Source organism: Pecten maximus, chromosome 3 (assembly GCF_902652985.1).
Source record: "Pecten maximus chromosome 3, xPecMax1.1, whole genome shotgun sequence".
Taxonomy (NCBI): domain Eukaryota; kingdom Metazoa; phylum Mollusca; class Bivalvia; order Pectinida; family Pectinidae; genus Pecten; species Pecten maximus.
This window is the reverse complement of record NC_047017.1, coordinates 50,518,587-50,543,403: the sequence shown is the minus strand read 5'-3', so window position 1 is coordinate 50,543,403 and position 24,817 is coordinate 50,518,587. Positions and strand designations below refer to the sequence as shown.

Sequence of the window (24,817 nt, the reverse complement as noted above, 5' to 3'; positions counted from 1 at the left end):
TTCGATTAGCCAATCAAATGACTACTTCCAGAATCTTGGAAGTGAATTTATATGTCCGAATTAGCATGAGCAGAGTGTATAGGTTGCATAATCTGTCAATTTATTTCAAGTCATTTCATCCTACAAAGCATATAGCTATATACATGCTGTACCGAAATTGTATGCTTCAGATGCATGCTATGACGAAATGGTTTGCTTTAATTTCATCGACAAAAAGACAATTCGCCCTGAAAGTGACATACACATATCTCAAAGGTCATCAAAACGTGACCCCATATGGGCTGTTGTTAGATGTTCATGTAATGTAGTGAGAATGACCACCTAGATTTTAATTAGATTGTTACTTTTGTAACATACTCTTAGAAAATATAACGTTTTATATCCCCTTTTTCCATAGTTTTTTTTTTAACAATATTTAGCCCCTTAACTGCTCGTATTTCTTATCTCAGAATTGTGGATGCAAAAAACGTGATTTCTTCCTCCGATAGAAATTTGTACAAATTACCCCGTCGGGGGCCTCCATACACGGCCTCGACTTGCGTTTGGTTCAGATACAGGACACGCAGCAGAGTACCAGTTTGGTAAGTTACTCAAAGTACAGTGTATGTCAGTAGAGTGCCAACATTGGGTGTATTTACAATACAAGTATGGTAAATGTTACTTTATTAATATTTAGTTTAATTAATTTATACACTATAATGACAACGCTTTAAATACTCCTTAATGCAACAGGTATATATATCGCAAGGCGAAATATATATATACGTATGTCTCGGTTACAAGGCCGGCTTTATCTATCGGGCACCTGTAGAGTTTCTCCAGCTCTCAATGACAAGTACAGACATACATGTTCACTCACCAGTATGCCTAGGAGCGTCCCAGAATACGACCACGACATAGACTTACCAAGGTCCATAGCTGTTTAAAACTTTTAGTGATATACACGGGTCAGTGTAAAGTACGAATTTTAATTCCAGTACACCTACATAACGTAAACATTGTGACGGCAATGTGATTAAAACTGATCTAAACTTACTCTAGCCATGCTGTATGTGTAAACTAATACCCAAAGTTTGTATCGTGCAACGTTTGCAGAAGTGACCCGACACATACAGATTAAATACATCGCACACAATATGTCACTCGTATGTCAGTGTACATGAATACCATACATGAATTGGGCCTTATTGAGGAAAATATATGTTTAAATAGCATACACAAAGATCCGGACTATAGTGAATATTCCAAATCTTTGAGTTAATTTACATATTTATCTCCCGTTTATCTGTGTAATCCCCTAGGGTGTGCTTCTCTGTCAACCCTAGGATATGACAGATAGTAATTGCTGGCAACAATACAATGACGTCACATCGACAATTCAATTACGTCAACAGGTAACAACAGGCTAACATGTTATGTTATATTTCCTCTGCCATGTCACTTTATAAACCTTGTTTGTTCCGTTTCGGGTTTCAGGATTCTGATTCGTGAGATATATATAAGCATACGGCGCAGGTCACACTTGACTCTCGTTTGAACGAGAAGTTATAAAAACCGACGTTGCTTTCTTTTTTCTGCGTTAAATTGACATTTATATCTTTTTACAGAATCGAATAAACTTATTTTAAAATTTAACGTTTCAACAGGCTGATATCGTCTGAAATAATGAAGACACAGTAATCAAACTAGACGATTCGTATCCCTACAAACAGTTAATCAGAAATATAATGCATTAGCATGACATATGTTCCTATGGCGATCGCAGCCGACATTTGTTTTTACTCTGTAGGAAGGATCCTTCAGAGGTTCTCCTGATAGAGGAGGAAGTTCACTACAGGACACGACGAGACATGTCTCAGCAGTATGACATAATAAACAAACATTGTCATTTATGATAACAATAATTATTCCAAGTGTGTTTTTACAGCAAAATATACACAGGTAGAGTGAAAACGAAGACAAAGTTTGAACTAATTCATGATCCAAATACTTTTAGGCTAGCTGTTTTTTTTTCTCTTACTCTCCGTTCCATGAGAAAGCGCGTGGAAAGTTTATTGTGGAAAAGGGAGCAAGCGCTTCGTGCAGCTCCGCTTATTAAACATTCCAGAGGCTCTTCTTTTCTTTCATTTTCATTCAATTCCTAGTTGTTATTTTTCAGTCGTTCGATAGGGGATGAAAATGTTAATATAAGTATTAAAGCGACATCATGGTTAAACTTTTTTTTTCGTACTGTATTATTCCATATTTATGTCAAGTGTATCATCTTGTGGACTGTGACAATTGGATTTCGATGAAATATGTACATGAAGATGTGAATTGATAATTATAAAAGGTGTATATCTCGCTGTTGATCAACAGCCCGGATGTATGTAACTGTTTTGCATCATGTATCATATCGCATGCGCACCACACACTTCACGCCTGTACACAATGGCCGCCTGTGAATCGTTTGGGGTTGAAAAGGGTTATAACAGCGTCAGTTACAAAACAAAAGATGGCCGAATGGGTAAAAGAAATCCCCAGAATTATAGCAACTATCTGGACGATGCACACATTCTGCAGTGTTGCCGTTACATATTGTGTGTACTGACAGACGAGGAAAACCGTGAACGTATGGTTAGCTTTACATGTTGTTTATACGTATAATTTGGTACAGTGCTGGAAATAAATGTCTCATTTCCATAATTCTGAATAGATTTTGAGTTATCAAATAACATCAGCGTCAACTTTAACCAAATTCGATGTCAAGAAGCAGGTGTTTACGCACTGTGTGTCCGTATGTATCGTGTGTTTTTCTTTACATGACTGCCTCGTTTCCAAATAAATCACGTGATAATATCAACGCTATACGTGTGTTCAATACAGAACTATATCATTACTTAGCTCTGTCGGGAAATATTTTAGTTTGACTATAAACTAATTGATATAAAGTTTGATATCAAACCACACTGGAGTGATATTAAATGAAATTTGTAAATGGAGTAATCTACACATCCTAAACTCCCGTTTATTACATCTCACCTCTACCCATCCGAAACTCTCGTTTCCTTACATCTCACATCTACGCATCACATCTACTCATCCGAAACTCTCGTTTTCTTACATCTCACATCTACCCATCACATCTACCCATCACATCTACCCATCCTAAACTCCACCTTCCTTACATCTCACATCTACCCATCACATCTACTCATCCGAAACTCTCGTTTCCTTACATCTCACATCTACCCATCACATCTACTCATCCGAAACTCTCGTTTCCTTACATCTCACATCTACCCATTCTAAACTCTCGTTGTTTTTTACATTTCACGTCTATACATCTTAAATTCACATTACCTTACAGCTCACATCTACCCATTCTAAACTCTCGCTGCTTTACATCTCAGCTTGGACAACCAAAATATCACCCCTGGTGTTTGACCTTTTTGTGATACCATCGAGGTAAGGGAAGGTTATATATATTTTTCTTGTAATTAATACACGATCATGTCAATTGTCAAAATACTTATTCTAACTGACACGCATATTTGACTTAAGTTCATACCGTATTGTCACGACGAGATAGTTTAGCCTATAATGCATATTTGTTTTATTAAGCAATCTGAAGACCAGCCACGATGTCCATTAAAAAGTTACCAGACAATAGCGGGGCCACTCTTACCGTTCTCGATCTGGATGGTTACTACCTCCCGACATTCTTACAACTCAAGAACCACGAGGAAGAGCTGCGGTCCATGCCTGATTGGAAGGCAAGAGATGATGACGTCATGATTTGTACATATCCCAAATCAGGTATGTCCATGAACTGTCAATCGAAATACATATCATTCGAGCTTCATAAATTGTGCGTGCCTTTAACTTCATCAGGGTCTAACCCTGTTGGTTAGGGCAGTCTCACCTGCTGTAGGATTGTATCATCTTCATGATTACCTCCTGTATAATGTAAGATGACTGACCCAGGACAATCCCGCTACACCAGGGATAACGTCCACTTCCGCCCGCGCTGCACCCTCTAGAATATGGCAAACATGTGAATACGGCAAAAAGAGCTGTTTGTTCATTTTATGTGTTGCTGTTTCGAAATATTTTCATTGACAACATTACTGAGACTTGTTATGTTGCCTTTTTTTTCTGAATTATCTCCCTTTTCTCTGTTATATCCTTTAACTGTGTCGTTTCCTTTTTCCGTGTTGTCTCCTTTTTCTGTTGTCTCTTTTGTCTTTATTGTGTCCATTTTTTGTGTTGTCTACTTTTTCTGTATTGTCTCTTTTGTCTGTATTGTGTCTTTTTGTCTGTGTTGTCATTTTTTTCTGTGTTGTCTCCTTTGTCTGTGTTGTCATCTTTTTCTGAGTTGTCACCATTCTCTGTGTTGTCATTTTTTTCTGAGTTGTCATCTTTGTCTGTGTTGTCATCTTTTTCTGAGTTGTCTCCTTTGACTTTGACATAGGTTTTACTGTGAAGGCTAGTTTTTTTGAGTGATGAGAAAACGCTGTCAAATCCTCTATTGGAAACTAATGGGCTATCAATATTAGCAGTTTAAAAGTATGTCGTGTGGTTGTGCTGATATGTATTACCCAACCATATATGTCGGATTTTAAACGAATTTTGGTTTCATATGAAGATTCATAAAACATGTTTTAAAAGATTTTGCTTTTCTAGCTTTTGGTTTATAAAATATCGTATGAAAAGAAACAAATCAAAGGCACTTTTTATTGCATAAATCTAGAAACTGACATTTTGGCAGGTTTTGAAATTAAAATGAAATGGACAAAATCAAATTGAGGCACGCATTTCATGAGTTATTTTCACATAATGACATAACAATGGCAATGTCAATATTAAGACGTCATGATTTATTTCTGATAGGCACAAGGAAAAACGCCTTAAAGTATATATTGCACTAGTGGGACGTGACATATGAAAAAAAAGTCATATAGCCGAATTCACGGAACAACAAGCTGATTATGTGATAAATGCATGCATTTCTTGAAGGTTTTCCTTCTTTTTTTCCCAAGGAACACACTGGCTGTGGGAAATAGTTAGTATGATGGTAAGGAAGAAAGCTGAAAGGATCAAAACCGTCAAGGAAACTGCTATGATGGAAATTATGGCCAAAGAAACACACGACAACATCCCATCCCCACGTGTCCTCAACACCCATGTGTATTTTGAGTACTTGCCAAAAGACTTCGCCGAAAGGAAATGCAAGATCATTTATGCCCTGCGCAATCCAAAAGACGTAGCTGTGTCATTTTTCAATCATCACAGTAAGATACGTGAATATGAATTCTCGGGAACATGGGAAGACTACGTTCAAAGATACATCAAAGGCGATCGTAAGTTTTAGGCTTATCAGAGCAAATGTAAGTTTCAGGCTTATCAGAGCAAATGTAAGTATTAGGCTTATCAGAGCAAATGGAAGTTTTAGGCTTATCAGAGCAAATGGAAGTTTTAGGCTTATCAGAGCAAATGGAAGTTTTGGGCTTATCAGAGCAAATGTAAGTTTCAGGCTTATCAGAGCAAATGTAAGTATTAGGCTTATCAGAGCAAATGGAAGTTTCAGGCTTATAAGAGCAAATGGAAGTTTCAGGCTTATCAGAGCAAATAGAAGTTTTGAACTTATCAGAGCAAATTTGAATTTTAAACTTATCAGAGCAAATGTATACGCAGTCTTTACAGCTGGATAAAGATTATTTACGACATATGTCTCCAAATACCATCGGTCAATGAACAAAGAGAAACAAGTTTCCGTTTTGTAATTAACTGTTTCAGAATGATACATTGTACTTGTTTAAATAATTTCAGTATATAACAAACTGCTATGCTTTCATATGCTTACCATTCTTTTTTGAATTCTTCCTTTAATTTGTTGTGGTAATTGGGCTGGCATTTTCATGAATGAATGAAACGTCTAAGTATAATATCTAAAGTGAATAATTAGTTGTCAGTATGGTGGTATGGAAAGATTAACTAAAAGGTTGGCTTTTATCAATGTTTTTTTCTTTTGACTTTGCATTTCGTATAGGTTAAAGCTCACATCATATTTAACAAATTAGTTTAGCCTTGCATAAAATCTCACAGAAAATGAGAATGAACGGGAGTCGTCATTTTAGAGACGATTTACTTTGGTGGAGACGATATCTTTGGAAAGAAAACCTGAATAATGATGCTTGATTTTACAGTCGACTACGGGACTTGGTTCGACTACACATTAAAGTGGGAAAAATTCATGACTGACAACCAAGATTACCCGATATTTGTGACGACATTCGAGGACATGAAAGAGGTAACCTGCCGCTTCTGAGTAACATGTGCATCAGATAAGCATGCTAATCAAGTCACAGCCAGTTTGTTCCACTATCACGTCAATGTTTCTATAAGAGAAATTGTTATTTCCCATTTATCACTCTAACATCGAAAATCGAATCAAACTAACTAACCGAGGGAGCTGTCTACTAACATGTAGATTTATGATTGTGTGAACGAGGTTGACAACTAGATTTCTTTTAAAGAGGCTTACCCGCAGACGGACCGGTAAACGGCGCATCTCCGATCACTAAATAAACTTCAGTACACGTTTCTATGTGACAAAATAAGAGGCTTTCCGACTTTATTTCTTGAAAACAATTACAGAATATGTATTTAAAAGACGTTTTAAAACTCAACCTGAGAGGGAAATGTATGGAATATAACGGCAAATCTTCTTTGTAAATCGCCGCTGCCTTTGAAGATATCACTGTGCGGCACTGTGCGGCACTGTGCACGTGCTTGTTTCTTTGATGTGTCAATCAAATTAGACTCCACTTTATAGCGAGGACTTATTGCGGGTTGCGATTAAATAAATAATATTAAAAAATGAGGTTTTAATATCACTTTTCAGCGTTTTATAAGGAAAATAAAATGAAAAACTCAACAATTCCAACAATCTGTTATGTGTAAAAAATCTTTTTCTATTAGCCAATTTTTCTGATCTCTCTGCGGACAAGCCTCTTTAAATTGAGGACATACAGTCTTAACGTGTTTGATGAACGTTGCAATATTAAAACCATTTGAATACACGTTACATTTCGGCTCATTTTATGTTACCTTAAGTAATCTGATCCTGTTATTGGAAAACAATTTGACTTTTTACGTTCATCCGATACGCTAAAAATTGTTACATAATGCTAAAATATGTATCATAGTACGTTTGAATTGAAGCAGTTCCAACATTACCCATACCATAAAAATCTGGAATATATAACTGGCGACTAATACTTCAGGTCACTATGGAACGAGGTCTGATGTTAGAGGGGCTTAAGAAGATTTTCCAAAGCACGATAAAATATCAGAAATCTTCTGATTGATATATACATCCAATTGTACAACAGCCCGACCTTTATATTATGTTTAATGATTATAGGACTCCCTTCGAGAGGTGACCCGGATCGCTAAATTCCTCGGGGTAGATTGTGACCAAACTTTTCTTCAGGAAGTCAACGATCTCTGCCATTTTGACCGAATGAAGAAGGAGAAGAACGCTCTGGAACAGGCCGATGGATGGAAGGGGGATGAACCAGGAATGTATCGAAAAGGTGAGATACCCACGTGGTCTCATCACCACGCACAGATAGATATAATCTACCGGATCACCTTCCTACACCTTTTTGTTGATCTATGTACATTAATATATGAATTTAGTACTACATGTTTCTACGGTAAGGGGCCGCGCTGGCCGAGTGGTTAAGATATGCCAACAGTTAGCCTAGCCCTCCACCTCTGGGTTGAGAATTCGAAACCTACGTGGGGCAGTTTCCCAGGTACTGACCGTAGGCCGGTGTTTTTTCTCCGGGTACTCCGGCTTTCCTCTACCTGCAAAACCTGGCACGTCCCTAAATGACCCTGATTGTTAACAGAACGTTCAACTAAATAAACAAAAGAATATACGGTAGAATAATTAGAAATAGATCGTACAGCATTTTCGTCCTTCTCGTGATGTAGGGTCAAGAGAGTGTGAATACAGACGGAAGTTAGAAAACCTTTGTCGTATGTTTTACATTTCTGTAATGTTATACTCTAACAATGTTAGATCATTATCGTATGTTTAACATTTCTGTAATGTTATACTCTAACAATGTTAAATCATTATCGTATGTTTACATTTCTGTAATGGTATACTGTAACAATGTTAAATCATTATCGTATGTTTTACATTTCTGTAATGGTATACAGTAACAATGTAAAATCATTATCGTATGTTTTACATTTCTGTAATGTTATACTGTAACAATATAAAGTCATTGTCGTATGTTTTACATTTCTGTAATGGTATACTGTAACAATGTAAAATTATTGTATGTTTTACATTTCTGTAATGGTATACAGTAACAATGTAGTCATTGTCGTATGTTTTACATTTCTGTAATGGTATACAGTAACAATGTAAAGTCATTGTCGTATGTTTTACATTTCTGTAATGTTATACTCTAACAATGTAAAATCATTGTCGAATGTTTTACATTTCTGTAATGTTATACTCTAACAATGTTAAATCATTGTCGTATGTTTTACATTTCTGTAATGGTATACTGTAACAATGTAAAATTATTGTCGTATGTTTTACATTTCTGTAATGGTATACAGTAACAATGTAAAATCATTGTCGTATGTTTTACATTTCTGTAATGGTATACTGTATCAATGTAGTCATTGTCGTATGTTTTACATTTCTGTAATGGTATACAGTAACAATGTAAAATTATTGTCGTATGTTTAACATTTCTGTAATGGTATACTCTAACAATGTAAAGTCATTGTCGTATGTTTTACATTTCTGTAATGGTATACTGTAACAATGTTAAATCATTGTCGTATGTTTTACATTTCTGTAATGGTATACTGTAATAATGTAAAATCATTGTCGTATGTTTTACATTTCTGTAATGGTATACTGTATCAATGTAGTCATTGTCGTATGTTTTACATTTCTGTAATGTTATACTCTAACAATGTAAATTATTGTCGTATGTTTTACATTTCTGTAATGTTATACTCTAACAATGTTAAATCATTGTCGAATGTTTTACATTTCGGTAATGGTATACTGTATCAACGTACCTCGATCTACCTCACAAAATGCGTAATACTTGAAATCAGTACATATCGATCCTGGACTTTATCTAAACTTTTAAATTCAATTTCAATGATATAAGATTTTATAAGACATGTGTTAATGTTGTTCTCGTGTGACATATATTTTCATAGACATATGATGATTTCTCTTCCAGGTGAGGTTGGCGATTGGAAGAACTGGTTCACGGTGGCACAGAGTGAACAATTTGATATTGTTTACCAGGAGAAAATGAAAGACTCTAAGGTGAAACCCAGATTTACCTTACGAAAGTAAACCGTGAAAAAAACCTTTTATATTTCAACATAGCCTAAAGACCACCATGATGTTGATATAAGTGTATAAAGCATGTCCCCTATTGAACAAATGATTACCCTTAAATATAGGTGTACAAAGCATGTCCCCTATTGAACAAATGATTACCCTTAAATAGGAACAGCTCCTTGCATTGGTGATTTACCTCCTAGAGCGACATAATAATTTCGCTGAGCAGAAGTTAATTTATTCAAGCGAAAATCAGTCATATCTGTTCTACCTTAATATTATTGATATTATTTTGGTTGTTATGGACCAAAATCACGGCAACATAATTGCACTCCGGTTTGACGTCAAAACAGGTTAATTCTGAACATATACTAAGTATGCCTTTTACATTTACCGATAGGGTAAAGTATACTTATATAAAGTATTACTTCTATTTAATGTATTGAAGACGTATATTATGTAACAGTACACCCATACATTTGATATGTTACTATAAATACATGTATTGTTAAAGAATTGATGTTGTCTACCTGTCATATAATATAATATAATTGTATAGATGTTTGATCTCGGTTGATACAGTACGTTGATGTATTAACATATGTTGTCTACCTGTCATATGATATAATATTGTATAGATGTTTGATCTCGGTTGATACAGTACGTGGATGTATTAATATATGTATCCGGGTTTATAGCAGCGTGCGATAATTGAAAATAAAATGTCTGTTTGGCTTTAAAATCAAATTACAAAATACAGTATATAATCAATTTGAGTTCTACTGAATGATAAATAATAATAATAATAATTTTCTTGGATATTGCCAAGATTTTTTTTTTTTGATAATCACAATCAACCAGGTCTTTACCAGATTGTATTTTTGAGCGGTCTGTCAATATGATTATTTGTTGTCAATCGAATGGCACTATTTCAGCTAATCAGGATGTTTGTTTGTTTTAAGGAAGTGTTTATATGATCTACGTTTGTCGTTATCAGACACACACACGTCATATATTTAATTTACGCAGATTACATTTAATCAATTTTCACCTACATGTATCAGATATCGTTAAAATCCTCTGTGATCAAAGCATTTGATTTTGTCGACACGAAAATAATGCATCAAAATACCCTTCCAATAGCCGATAAGTATTTTAACGAAAATTCTGTAAAATTTAAACGAATTAGCTCAATCATTTTAATTAATAAGAATGTTTGTCAAATATATAGTACAATGTATGTATTCAAGTATTTTCTAGATTCAATTTAAATTTTAAATTTTAAATGGATCATTGTATAAAATGGTAAAGCATGACACCAATCACTGTTTTAATATGAACCAGATGTGAAATGAAGTGTAGGGGCGATAACTCTGTTATCTTTCTAATAGATATACTTCGTTAACAAAAACTATTCATGCGTTATTTTTTTGTGTTTTATCTTTCCTTCTTCATAAGAACCAAACCAAAATTAGATCCCTGAAAGGTATCCTACAACATGGCGAAAGAAGGCAGAGGACATAACTGAATATTAATGGCCGACCACTTATGTAACGTTTGGTTTGTTTGGTTTGTTTTTGTTTAACGTCCTATTAACAGCCAGGGTCATTTAAGGACGTGCCAGGTTTTGGAGGTGGAGGAAGCCGGAGTACCCGGAGAAAAACCACCTGCCTACGGTCAGTACCTGGCAACTGCCCCACGTAGGTTTCGAACTCGCAACCCAGAGGTGGAGGGCTAGTGTTAAAGTGTCGGGACACCTTAACCACTCGGCCACCGCGGCCCCCTTATATAACGTCAAACTCAGCTGTGAAATTGAGAGGAGTTAGACAAAGCTTTGATTAATTAAAAGAGACAATATCCCTACTCATGGTACATGTGGATATATAGGGCTAAAAGCCAATAAACTTTTAAAACTTGAGGGAATTCTACTTGATGACACTCCACCATTAATTGTTTACCCCACAAAGGGTTAAAGGCCCTACCCGATACTAATGTTGTAACAATGGAAATTGGTTCGACCTCGTTTAACGCCGGTCAAAACAAATTCAAAGTTACGATTTAAAAACCCATGATAAATGTTTTATCACAGCTATATATTAATGAGTACTTTTGTATGTATAGTGTCGAAGACTTACTGCCATGGAACCAAACTATGCCGATATCCTCTTAGAAATAATAATAATTACAGAGTTCCTCCATTTCGGCTTTCTCTTACAAATAGTTCTTTTATACCATCTACTATTCGTAGTTGGAATTCATTAGATTTATCCGGACGATCATTACCTTCTTTACCTTTATTTGTAAATTCTTTGGCTTTAAACGTGCAACCATCCCCACCTATCTATTTCGGTTTGGGTGAAAGAAAATTCAATATTATGCACACCAGACTAAGACACCAGTGTAGTCCACTTAAGTACGATTTGTATCGTGTAAATCTTGTTGATGATCCAGCTTGCTCATGTGGATATCCATGTGAGAATGCCTTTCACTTTTTATTTGAATGTCGCCTTTATGCTCAGGAAAGACGTATTATGCTACAACATATAAATGCCTTTGGAACAGAACCTAGTTTAAAACTTCTATTGTATGGTAATACTCAATTTTCCGTAGATCTAAATTGTCGTATTTTTAGACTTATGCATTTATTCATAAAATCCAGCAACAGATTTTAAAATATGTATAAAGTTCTTGTGAACTATTGTGTTTGTATTAAATTTTCATAGTCATTCAAACTTTATGCCTATTTCTATATGTAATATACATGTGTTTATATGTGTAATGGGAGAAGGCCTTAGTAAGTTGCAATAACTTGTGCCTAATCCCTTTTCCTTAATTGAAATAAAATATGTTTAAAGTAAAGTAAAAGTAAAGTAACTATGCCATGATGTAGATGTTAAACAACATTAACTTTTGACTGACTTAACTGACATGGTGACAACAAAAGTGTTTTATACATTATAATGTTGATATAATTATACTATACCTATCATATAAAAACGAACTCCAAACACTGAGCATGTTTATCCTACATATTTAAAAACTCTGAAAAACGCCATCAAATGCAGTTTCTGATGATTTGCCATACGCCTCTATTTGTTGAATGGTCGATGTGTTAATACACACGTACGGGGACTTTCTGATATGTTTTCCACGAAATTTATGTGTGATAGTTTATCAATAAATCTGCATGAATGATTTTAATAAAATTAATATATTTGATTTTTACATAGGCTTAACCTGAGGTTTCACTGCCAAACATCTTGCGGTTGTCTCCCTTCTGCCATTCTGTAAATTTCTTGAGGCAACAGATATTTGATGTACAACCTATCGCTTCCAGGTGGTCCGATCACACACCCTTCCCCATTATATACCATACATGTTTTGGTCCGATCACACCCCTTCCCAATTATATACCATACATGTTTTGGTCCGATCACACCTCCTTCTCCATTATTTACCATACATGTTTTGGTCCGATCACACCCCCTTCCCCATTATTTACCATATATGTTTTGGTCCGATCACACCCCCTTCCCCATTATTTGCCATACATGTTTTGGTCACATTCCTCTGCCAGAGTCAGGTAATGAAATCAAGTTCCTGACGCGCAAAGAAATGTAGAACCATTACAAATGCAGTACAATCATTACAGTCAAATCTGTCATAGCATTTAAAACATCGAGTACATTTAAGATAATTTGCTAGCGAACACCTAAATGTATAGAAAAAAATGACAAAGTAAATTTGAAATTAAAATTTACAATTTATAAGTGGTACGATTTAATTATGGTGTTTCGAACTAAAACAAATGTCATTTCTTGTAAAGAAAGTCCTGTTGTAACCCTCGTCAATCACAATCAATGTCAAATCATTAATTAATTGTTTTTAAATTGAATAGAAATGGTCGATAATAACCATCACTAATATTTAGTCTAGTCGAATAAAGATCTTGGTTTGACTCTACGCTTAGACTCTAATAGTTCATGGGGGAAAACCCTGAGTATCCTATTTCGATGACAACACAGTTGGAGACATGAAAGGGGTACAAAACAGAGAGGCTCAGGTTTATCGAAATTGATTGTACGCCTAGCAGGATCAATCTTAGAAGATGTAGTACAATAAATCGGCAGCAATTTCTTTTAACTGAAACGCCAGTGACTTAAGCGGTATATTTAATTGTACTTGTCCTTCTTTTAAAGCTCGCATTAAGGTAACGTGTTTTCAATGAGCCTTATGTTAAATGTATTCCTCTATTATTTTATGAATGTATGTATCTATGATATCTTAATATACCTATGTTTGTATTGTTATCTGTTCTGTAAATGGACCAGCGGATCAGTTGAATGGAATAAACAATAAATGAATTAATGGCAGAGGAGAATAGACTATAGATGTCTATGGCGATGTTGATAAATCGTTAGATGTCTATGTGGTGATGTTGATAAATCGTTAGATGTCTATGTGGCGATGTTGATAAATCGTTAGATGTCTATGTGGCGATGTTGATAAATCGTTAGATGTCTTTGTGGTGATGTTGATAAATCGTTAGATGTCTATGTGGTGATGTTGATAAATCGTTAGATGTCTATGTGGTGATGTTTATAAATCGTTAGATGTCTATGTGGCGATGTTGATAAATCGTTAGATGTCTATGTGGTGATGTTGATAAATCGTTAGATGTCTATGTGGCGATGTTGATAAATCGTTAGATGTCTATGTGGTGATGTTGATAAATCGTTAGATGTCTATGTGGTGATGTTGATAAATCGTTAGATGTCTATGTGGCGATGTTGATAAATCGTTAGATGTCTATGTGGTGATGTTGATAAATCGTTAGATGTCTATGTGGCGATGTTGATAAATCGTTAGATGTCTATGTGGTGATGTTGATAAATCGTTAGATGTCTATGTGGTGATGTTGATAAATCGTTAGATGTCTATGTGGGATGTTGATAAATCGTTAGATGTCTATGTGGTGATGTTGATAAATCGTTAGATGTCTATGTGGTGATGTTGATAAATCGTTAGATGTCTATGTGGTGATGTTGATAAATCGTTAGATGTCTATGTGGTGATGTTGATAAATCGTTAGATGTCTATGTGGTGATGTTGATAAATCGTTAGATGTCTATGTGGTGATGTTGATAAATCGTTAGATGTCTATGTGGTGATGTTGATAAATCGTTAGATGTCTATGTGGTGATGTTGATAAATCGTTAGATGTCTGTGTGGTAATGTTGATAAATCGTTAGATGTCTTTGTGGTGATGTTTATCAATCGTTAGATGTCTATGTGGTGATGTTGATAAATCGATAGATGTCTATGTGGCGATGTTGATAAATCGATAGATGTCTTTGTGGTGATGTTGATAAATCGTTAGATGTCTATGTGGTGATGTTGATAAATCTTTAGATGTCTTTGTGGTGATGTTGATAAATCGATAGATGTCTTTGTGGTGATGTTGATAAATCGTTAGATGTCTTTGTGGTGATGTTGATAAATCTTTAGATGTCTTTGTGGCGATGTTGATAAATCGATAGATGTCTATGTGGTGATGTTGATAAATCGTTAGATGTCTATGTGGTGATTTTGATAAATCGTTAGATGTCTATGTGGTGATGTTGATAAATCGTTAGATGTCGTCGGGTGATGTTTATAAATCTTTAGATGTCTGTGTGGTGATGTTGATAAATCGTTAGATGTCTATGTGGCGATGTTGATAAATCTTTAGATGTCTATGGTGATGTTGATAAATCGTTAGATGTCTATGTGGCGATGTTGATAAATCGTTAGATGTCTATGTGGTGATGTTGATAAATCGTTAGATGTCTATGTGGTGATGTTGATAAATCGTTAGATGTCTATGTGGTGATGTTGATAAATCGTTAGATGTCTATGTGGTGATGTTGATAAATCTTTAGATGTCTATGTGGTGATGTTGATAAATCGTTAGATGTCTATGTGGCGATGTTGATAAATCGTTAGATGTCTATGTGGTGATGTTGATAAATCTTTAGATGTCTATGTGGTGATGTTGATAAATCGTTAGATGTCTATGTGCGATGTTGATAAATCTTTAGATGTCTATGTGGTGATGTTGATAAATCGTTAGATGTCTATGTGGCGATGTTGATAAATCGTTAGATGTCTATGTGGTGATGTTGATAAATCGTTAGATGTCTATGTGGTGATGTTGATAAATCGTTAGATGTCTATGTGGTGATGTTGATAAATCGTTAGATGTCTATGTGGTGATGTTGATAAATCGTTAGATGTCTATGTGGTGATGTTGATAAATCGTTAGATGTCTATGGTGATGTTGATAAATCGTTAGATGTCTATGTGGTGATGTTGATAAATCGTTAGATGTCTATGTGGCGATGTTGATAAATCGTTAGATGTCTATGTGGTGATGTTGATAAATCGTTAGATGTCTATGTGGTGATGTTGATAAATCTTTAGATGTCTATGTGGTGATGTTGATAAATCTTTAGATGTCTATGTGGTGATGTTGATAAATCGTTAGATGTCTATGTGGTGATGTTGATAAATCGTTAGATGTCTATGTGGTGATGTTGATGTGTGGTGATGTTGATAAATCGTTAGATGTCTATGTGGTGATGTTGATAAATCGTTAGATGTCTATGTGGCGATGTTGATAAATCGTTAGATGTCTATGTGGTGATGTTGATAAATCGTTAGATGTATGTGGCGATGTTGATAAATCGATAGATGTCTATGTTGCAATGTTGATAAATCGTTAGATGTCTATGTGGTGATGTTGATGAATCTTTAGATGTCTATGTGGTGATGTTGATAAATCTCTAGATGTCTTTGTGGCGATGTTGATAAATCGTTAGATGTCTATGTGGTGATGTTGATAAATCGTTAGATGTCTGTGTGGTAATGTTGATAAATCGTTAGATGTCTATGTGGCGATGTTGATAAATCGATAGATGTCTATGTGGTGATGTTGATAAATCTTTAGATGTCTGTGTGGTGATGTTTATAAATCGATAGATGTCTATGTGGTGATGTTGATAAATCTTTAGATGTCTATGTGGTGATGTTGATAAATCTTTAGATGTCTATGTGGTGATGTTGATAAATCGTTAGATGTCTATGTGGCGATGTTGATAAATCGTTAGATGTCTATGTGGTGATGTTGATAAATCTTTAGATGTCTTTGTGGTGATGTTGATAAATCGTTAGATGTCTTTGTGGTGATGTTGATAAATCATTAGATGTCTTTGTGGCGATTTTGATCAATCGTTAGATGTCTATGTGGTGATGTTGATAAATCGTTAGATGTCTATGTGGTGATGTTGATAAATCGTTAGATGTCTATGTGGTGATGTTGATAAATCGTTAGATGTCTATGTGGTGATGTTGATAAATCGTTAGATGTCTATGTGGTGATGTTGATAAATCGTTAGATGTCTATGTGGTGATGTTGATAAATCGTTAGATGTCTATGTGGTGATGTTGATAAATCGTTAGATGTCTATGTGGTGATGTTGATAAATCGTTAGATGTCTATGTGGTGATGTTGATAAATCGTTAGATGTCTATGTGGTGATGTTGATAAATCGTTAGATGTCTATGTGGTGATGTTGATAAATCGTTAGATGTCTATGTGGTGATGTTGATAAATCGTTAGATGTCTATGTGGTGATGTTGATAAATCGTTAGATGTCTATGTGGTGATGTTGATAAATCGTTAGATGTCTATGTGGTGATGTTGATAAATCTTTAGATGTCTATGTGGTGATGTTGATAAATCGTTAGATGTCTATGTGGTGATGTTGATAAATCGTTAGATGTCTATGTGGTGATGTTGATAAATCTTTAGATGTCTATGTGGTGATGTTGATAAATCTGTAGATGTCTATGTGGCGATGTTGATAAATCGTTAGATGTCTATGTGGTGATGTTGATAAATCGTTAGATGTCTATGTGGTGATGTTGATAAATCGTTAGATGTCTATGTGGCGATGTTGATAAATCGTTAGATGTCTATGTGGTGATGTTGATAAATCTTAGATGTCTATGGGCGATGTTGATAAATCTTAGATGTCTATGGTGATGTTGATAAATCGTTAGATGTCTATGTGGCGATGTTGAATAAATCGTTAGATGTCTATGTGGTGATGTTGATAAAATCGTTAGATGTCTATGTGGTGATGTTTGATAAATCGTTAGATGTCTATGTGGTGATGTTGATAAATCTTTAGATGTCTATGTGGTGATGTTGATAAATCGTTAGATGTCTATGTGGTGATGTTGATTAAATCGTTAGATGTCTTATGTGGTGATGTTGATAAATCGTTTAGATGTCTATGGGCTGATGTTGATAAATCGTTAGATGTCTATGTGGCGATGTTGATAAATCGTTTAGATGTCTATGTGGTGATGTTGATAAATCGTTAGATGTCTATGTGGTTGATGTTGATAAATCGTTAGATGTCTATGTGGCGATGTTGATAATCGTTAGATGTCTATGTGGTGATGTTGATAAATCGTTAGATGTCTATGTGGGATGTTGATAAATCTTAGATGTCTATGTGGCTGATGTTGATAAATCTTTAGATGTCTATGTGGTGATGTTGATAAATCGTTTATATGTCTATGATGGTGATGTGTGATAAATCGTTAGATGTCTATGTGGTGATGTTGATAAATCGTTAGATGTCTATGTGGTGATGTTGATAAATCGTTAGATGTCTATGTGGCGATGTTGATAATCGTAGATGTCTATGGTGATGTTGATAAATCTTTAGATGTCTATGGGTGATGTTGATAAATCTTTAGATGTCTATGTGGTGATGTTGATAAATCATTAGATGTCTTTGTGGCGATGTTGATAAATCGTTAGATGTCTATGTGGTGATGTTGATAAATCGTTAGATGTCTATGTGGTGATGTTGATAAATCGTTAGATGTCTATGTGGCGATGTTGATAAATCGTTAGATGTCTATGTGGTGATGTTGATAAATCTTTAGATGTCTATGTGGTGATGTTGATAAATCTTTAGATGTCTATGTGGTGATGTTGATAAATCGTTAGATGTCTATGTGGTGATGTTGATAAATCGTTAGATGTCTATGTGGTGATGTTGATAAATCGTTAGATGTCTATGTGGTGATGTTGATAAATCTTTAGATGTCTATGTGGTGATGTTGATAAATCATTAGATGTCTGTGTGGTGATGTTGATAAATCGTTAGATGTCTATGTGGTGATGTTGATAAATCGTTAGATGTCTATGTGGTGATGTTGATAAATCGTTAGATGTCTATGTGGTGATGTTGATAAATCGTTAGATGTCTATGTGGTGATGTTGATAAATCATTAGATGTCTATTGGGCGATGTTGATAAATCGTTAGATGTCTATGTGGTGATGTTGATAAATCGTTAGATGTCTATGTGGTGATGTTGATAAATCGTTAGATGTCTATGTGGTGATGTTGATAAATCGTTAGATGTCTATGTGGTGATGTTGATAAATCGTTAGATGTCTATGTGGTGATGTTGATAAATCTTTAGATGTCTATGTGGTGATGTTGATAAATCGTTAGATGTCTATGTGGTGATGTTGATAAATCGTTAGATGTCTATGTGGTGATGTTGATAAATCGTTAGATGTCTATGTGGTGATGTTGATAAATCGTTAGATGTCTATGTGGTGATGTTGATAATCGTTAGATGTCTATGTGGTGATGTTGATAAATCGTTAGATGTCTATGTGGTGATGTTGATAAATCGTTAGATGTCTATGTGGTGATGTTGATAAATCGTTAGATGTCTATGTGGTGATGTTGATAAATCGTTAGATGTCTATGTGGTGATGTTGATAAATCGTTAGATGTCTATGTGGTGATGTTGATAAATCGTTAGATGTCTATGTGGTGATGTTGATAAATCGTTAGATGTCTATGTGGTGATGTTGATAAATCGTTAGATGTCTATGTGGTGATGTTGATAAATCGTTAGATGTCTATGTGGTGATGTTGATAAATCGTTAGATGTCTATGTGGTGATGTTGATAAATCGTTAGATGTCTATGTGGCGATGTTGATAAATCGTTAGATGTCTATGTGGTGATGTTGATAAATCGTTAGATGTCTATGTGGTGATGTTGATAAATCGTTAGATGTCTATGTGGTGATGTTGATAAATCGTTAGATGTCTATGTGGTGATGTTGATAAATCGTTAGATGTCTATGTGGTGATGTTGATAAATCGTTAGATGTCTATGTGGTGATGTTGATAAATCGTTAGATGTCTATGTGGTGATGTTGATAAATCGTTAGATGTCTATGTGGCGATGTTGATAAATCGTTAGATGTCTATGTGGTGATGTTGATAAATCGTTAGATGTCTATGTGGTGATGTTGATAAATCGTTAGATGTCTATGTGTGATGTTGATAAATCGTTAGATGTCTATGTGGCGATGTTGATAAATCGTTAGATGTCTATGTGGTGATGTTGATAAATCGTTAGATGTCTATGTGGTGATGTTGATAAATCGTTAGATGTCTATGTGGTGATGTTGATAAATCGTTAGATGTCTATGTGGCGATGTTGATAAATCGTTAGATGTCTATGTGGTGATGTTGATAAATCGTTAGATGTCTATGTGGTGATGTTGATAAATCGTTAGATGTCTATGTGGTGATGTTGATAAATCGTTAGATGTCTATGTGGTGATGTTGATAAATCGTTAGATGTCTATGTGGCGATGTTGATAAATCTTTAGATGTCTATGTGGCGATGTTGATAAATCGTTAGATGTCTATGTGGTGATGTTGATAAATCGTTAGATGTCTATGTGGTGATGTTGATGTCTATGTGGTGATGTTGATAAATCGTTAGATGTCTATGTGGCGATGTTGATAAATCGTTAGATGTCTATGTGGTGATGTTGATAAAACGTTGGATGTCTATGTGGTGTTGTTTATAAATCGTTAGATGTCTATGTGGGAATGTTTATAAATCTTTAGATGTCTATGTGGTGATGTTGATAAATCGTTAGATGTCTATGTGGTGATGTTGATAAATCGTTAGATGTCTATGTGGTGATGTTGATAAATCGTTAGATGTCTATGTGGTGATGTTGATAAATCGTTAGATGTCTATGTGGTGATGTTGATAAATCGTTAGATGTCTATGTGGTGATGTTGATAAATCGTTAGATGTCTATGTGGTGATGTTGATAAATCGTTAGATGTCTATGTGGTGATGTTGATAAATCGTTAGATGTCTATGTGGTGATGTTGATAAATCGTTAGATGTCTATGTGGTGATGTTGATAAATCGTTAGATGTCTATGTGGTGATGTTGATAAATCGTTAGATGTCTATGTGGCGATGTTGATAAATCGTTAGATGTCTATGTGGTGATGTTGATAAATCGTTAGATGTCTATGTGGTGATGTTGATAAATCGTTAGATGTCTATGTGGTGATGTTGATAAATCGTTAGATGTCTATGTGGCGATGTTGATAAATCGTTAGATGTCTATGTGGTGATGTTGATAAATCGTTAGATGTCTATGTGGTGATGTTGATAAATCGTTAGATGTCTATGTGGTGATGTTGATAAATCGTTAGATGTCTATGTGGTGATGTTGATAAATCGTTAGATGTCTATGTGGCGATGTTGATAAATCGTTAGATGTCTATGTGGTGATGTTGATAAATCGTTAGATGTCTATGTGGTGATGTTGATAAATCGTTAGATGTCTATGTGGTGATGTTGATAAATCGTTAGATGTCTATGTGGTGATGTTGATAAATCGTTAGATGTCTATGTGGCGATGTTGATAAATCGTTAGATGTCTATGTGGTGATGTTGATAAATCGTTAGATGTCTATGTGGTGATGTTGATAAATCGTTAGATGTCTATGTGGTGATGTTGATAAATCGTTAGATGTCTTGTGGTGATGTTGATAAATCGTTAGATGTCTATGTGGTGATGTTGATAAATCGTTAGATGTCTATGTGGTGATGTTGATAAATCGTTAGATGTCTATGTGGTGATGTTGATAAATCGTTAGATGTCTATGTGGTGATGTTGATAAATCGTTAGATGTCTATGTGGCGATGTTGATAAATCGTTAGATGTCTATGTGGTGATGTTGATAAATCGTTAGATGTCTTTGTGGTGATGTTGATAAATCGTTAGATGTCTATGTGGTGATGTTGATAAATCTTTAGATGTCTATGTGGTGATGTTGATAAATCGTTAGATGTCTATGTGGCGATGTTGATAAATCGTTAGATGTCTATGTGGTGATGTTGATAAATCGTTAGATGTCTATGTGGTGATGTTGATAAATCTTATATGATGTGATGTTGATAAATCTTTAGATGTCTATGGTGATGTTGATAAATCGTTAGATGTCTATGTGGTGATGTTGATAAATCGTTAGATGTCTATGTGGCGATGTTGATAAATCGTTAGATGTCTATGTGGTGATGTTGATAAATCGTTAGATGTCTATGTGGCGATGTTGATAAATCGTTAGATGTCTATGTGGTGATGTTGATAAATCTTTAGATGTCTTGTGTGATGTTGATAAATCGTTAGATGTCTATGTGGTGATGTTGATAAATCGTTAGATGTCTATGTGGTGATGTTGATACAAATCGTTAGATGTCTATGTGTGTGATGTTGATAAATCTTTAGATGTCTATGTGGTGATGTTGATAAATCTTTAGATGTCTATGTGGTGATGTTGATAAATCGTTAGATGTCTATGTGGCGATGTTGATAAATCGTTAGATGTCTATGTGGTGATGTTGATAAATCTTTAGATGTCTATGTGGTGATGTTGATAAATCGTTAGATGTCTATGTGGTGATGTTGATAAATCGTTAGATGTCTATGTGGCGATGTTGATAAATCGTTAGATGTCTATGTGGTGATGTTGATAAATCGTTAGATGTCTATGTGGTGATCGTTAGATGTCTTTGAGGTGATGTTGATAAATCGTTAGATGTCTTTGTGGTGATGTTGATAAATCGTTAGATGTCTTTGTGGCGATGTTGATAAATCGTTAGATGTCTATGAGGCGATGTATATCGTTAGATGTCCATGCGGCGATGTTGATAAATCTTTAGATGTATATGATGTGATGTTGATAAATCTTTAGATGTCTATGTGGTGATGTTGATAAATCTTTAGATGTCTATGGGACGATGTTGATAAATCGTTAGATGTCTATGTGGTGATGTTGATAAATCTTTAGATGTCTATGTGGTGATGTTGATAAATCTTTAGATGTCTTTGTGGCGATGTTGATAAATCTTTAGATGTCTTTGTTGTGATGTTGATAAATCTTTAGATGTCTATGAGGTGATGTTGATAAATCGTTAGATGTCTTTGTGGTGATGTTGATAAATCGTTAGATGTCTTTGTTGTGATGTTGATAAATCGTTAGATGTCTATGTGGCGATGTTGATAAATCGTTAGATGTCTATGTGGTGATGTTGATAAATCGTTAGATGTCTATGTGGTGATGTTGATAAATCGTTAGATGTCTATGTGGCGATGTTGATAAATCGTTAGATGTCTATGTGGTGATGTTGATAAATCGTTAGATGTCTATGTGGTGATGTTGATAAATCGTTAGATGTCTATGTGGTGATGTTGATAAATCTTTAGATGTCTATGGTGATGTTGATAAATCGTTAGATGTCTATGTGGTGATGTTGATAAATCGTTAGATGTCTATGTGGTGATGTTGATAAATCGTTAGATGTCTATGTGGTGATGTTGATAAATCGTTAGATGTCTATGTGGTGATGTTGATAAATCGTTAGATGTCTATGTGGTGATGTTGATAAATCGTTAGATGTCTATGTGGTGATGTTGATAAATCGTTAGATGTCTATGTGGCGATGTTGATAAATCGTTAGATGTCTATGTGGTGATGTTGATAAATCGTTAGATGTCTATGTGGTGATGTTGATAAATCGTTAGATGTCTATGTGGTGATGTTGATAAATCGTTAGATGTCTATGTGGTGATGTTGATAAATCGTTAGATGTCTATGTGGTGATGTTGATAAATCGTTAGATGTCTATGTGGTGATGTTGATAAACGTTAGATGTCTATGTGGTGATGTTGATAAATCGTTAGATGTCTATGTGGGTATGTTGATAAATCGTTAGATGTCTATGTGGTGATGTTTATAAATCGTTAGATGTCTATGTGGTGATGTTGATAAATCGTTAGATGTCTATGTGGTGATGTTGATAAATCGTTAGATGTCTATGTGGTGATGTTGATAAATCGTTAGATGTCTATGTGGTGATGTTGATAAATCGTTAGATGTCTATGTGGTGATGTTGATAAATCGTTAGATGTCTATGTGGTGATGTTGATAATCGTTAGATGTCTATGTGGTGATGTTGATAAATCGTTAGATGTCTATGTGGTGATGTTGATAAATCGTTAGATGTCTATGTGGTGATGTTGATAAATCGTTAGATGTCTATGTGGTGATGTTGATAAATCGTTAGATGTCTATGTGGTGATGTTGATAAATCTTTAGATGTCTATGTGGTGATGTTGATAAATCGTTAGATGTCTATGTGGTGATGTTGATAAATCGTTAGATGTCTATGTGGTGATGTTGATAAATCGTTAGATGTCTTTGTGGTGATGTTGATGTGTGGTGATGTTGATAAATCGTTAGATGTCTATGTGGTGATGTTGATAAATCGTTAGATGTCTATGTGGTGATGTTGATAAATCGTTAGATGTCTATGTGGTGATGTTGATAAATCGTTAGATGTCTATGTGGTGATGTTGATAAATCGTTAGATGTCTATGTGGTGATGTTGATAAATCGTTAGATGTCTATGTGGTGATGTTGATAAATCGTTAGATGTCTATGTGGGATGTTGATAATCGTTAGATGTCTAGTGGTGATGTTGATAAATCGTTAGATGTCTATGTGGTGATGTTGATAAATCGTTAGATGTCTATGTGGTGATGTTGATAAATCGTTAGATGTCTATGTGGTCGATGTTGATAAATCGTTAGATGTCTATGAGGCGATGTTGATAAATCTTTAGATGTCTATGTGGCGATGTTGATAAATCGTTAGATGTCTATGTGGCGATGTTGATAAATCGTTAGATGTCTATGTGGCGATGTTAATAAATCGTTAGATGTCTATGTGGTGATGTTGATAAATCTTTAGATGTCTATGTGGTGATGTTGATAAATCGTTAGATGTCTATGTGGCGATGTTGATACATCGTTAGATGTCTATGTGGTGATGTTGATAAATCGTTAGATGTCTATGTGGTGATGTTGATAAATCGTTAGATGTCTTTGTGGTGATGTTGATAAATCGTCAGATGTCTATGTGGTGATGTTGATAAATCGTTAGATGTCTATGTGGCGATGTTGATAAATCGTT

At 34.8% G+C, this 24,817-nt stretch overlaps 1 protein-coding gene across 2 annotated transcripts; it reads left to right on the top strand.

Annotated features, from left to right (window-relative positions):
• The first annotated feature begins 393 nt into the window (after positions 1-393).
• On the top strand, positions 394-10,793 carry LOC117324474 (sulfotransferase family cytosolic 1B member 1-like). Of its 2 annotated transcripts, XM_033880349.1 has the most exons (7): positions 394-581; positions 3,350-3,447; positions 3,604-3,798; positions 5,022-5,342; positions 6,189-6,292; positions 7,409-7,580; positions 9,273-10,793. In XM_033880349.1, exons 3-7 carry the CDS (start codon positions 3,624-3,626, stop codon positions 9,389-9,391), a joined length of 891 nt encoding a protein of 296 aa, XP_033736240.1. In that variant the 5' UTR covers positions 394-581; positions 3,350-3,447; positions 3,604-3,623; the 3' UTR covers positions 9,392-10,793. The 2 variants fall into 2 exon arrangements, with proteins under 2 accessions (XP_033736240.1, XP_033736239.1); XM_033880348.1 differs by lacking the exon at positions 3,350-3,447 and having other exon boundaries at positions 396-581.
• The last annotated feature ends 14,024 nt before the right edge of the window (positions 10,794-24,817 follow it).

Bases quoted from the DNA above. Each gene is read 5' to 3' on its own strand.
- LOC117324474 (XM_033880349.1), top strand. From the start codon at position 3,624: ATGTCCATTAAAAAGTTACCAGACAATAGCGGGGCCACTCTTACCGTT. The intron at 3,799-5,021 runs GTATGTCCATGA...TTTTTTCCCAAG, and splicing joins TTGTACATATCCCAAATCAG to GAACACACTGGCTGTGGGAA. The intron at 5,343-6,188 runs GTAAGTTTTAGG...TTGATTTTACAG, and splicing joins AAGATACATCAAAGGCGATC to TCGACTACGGGACTTGGTTC.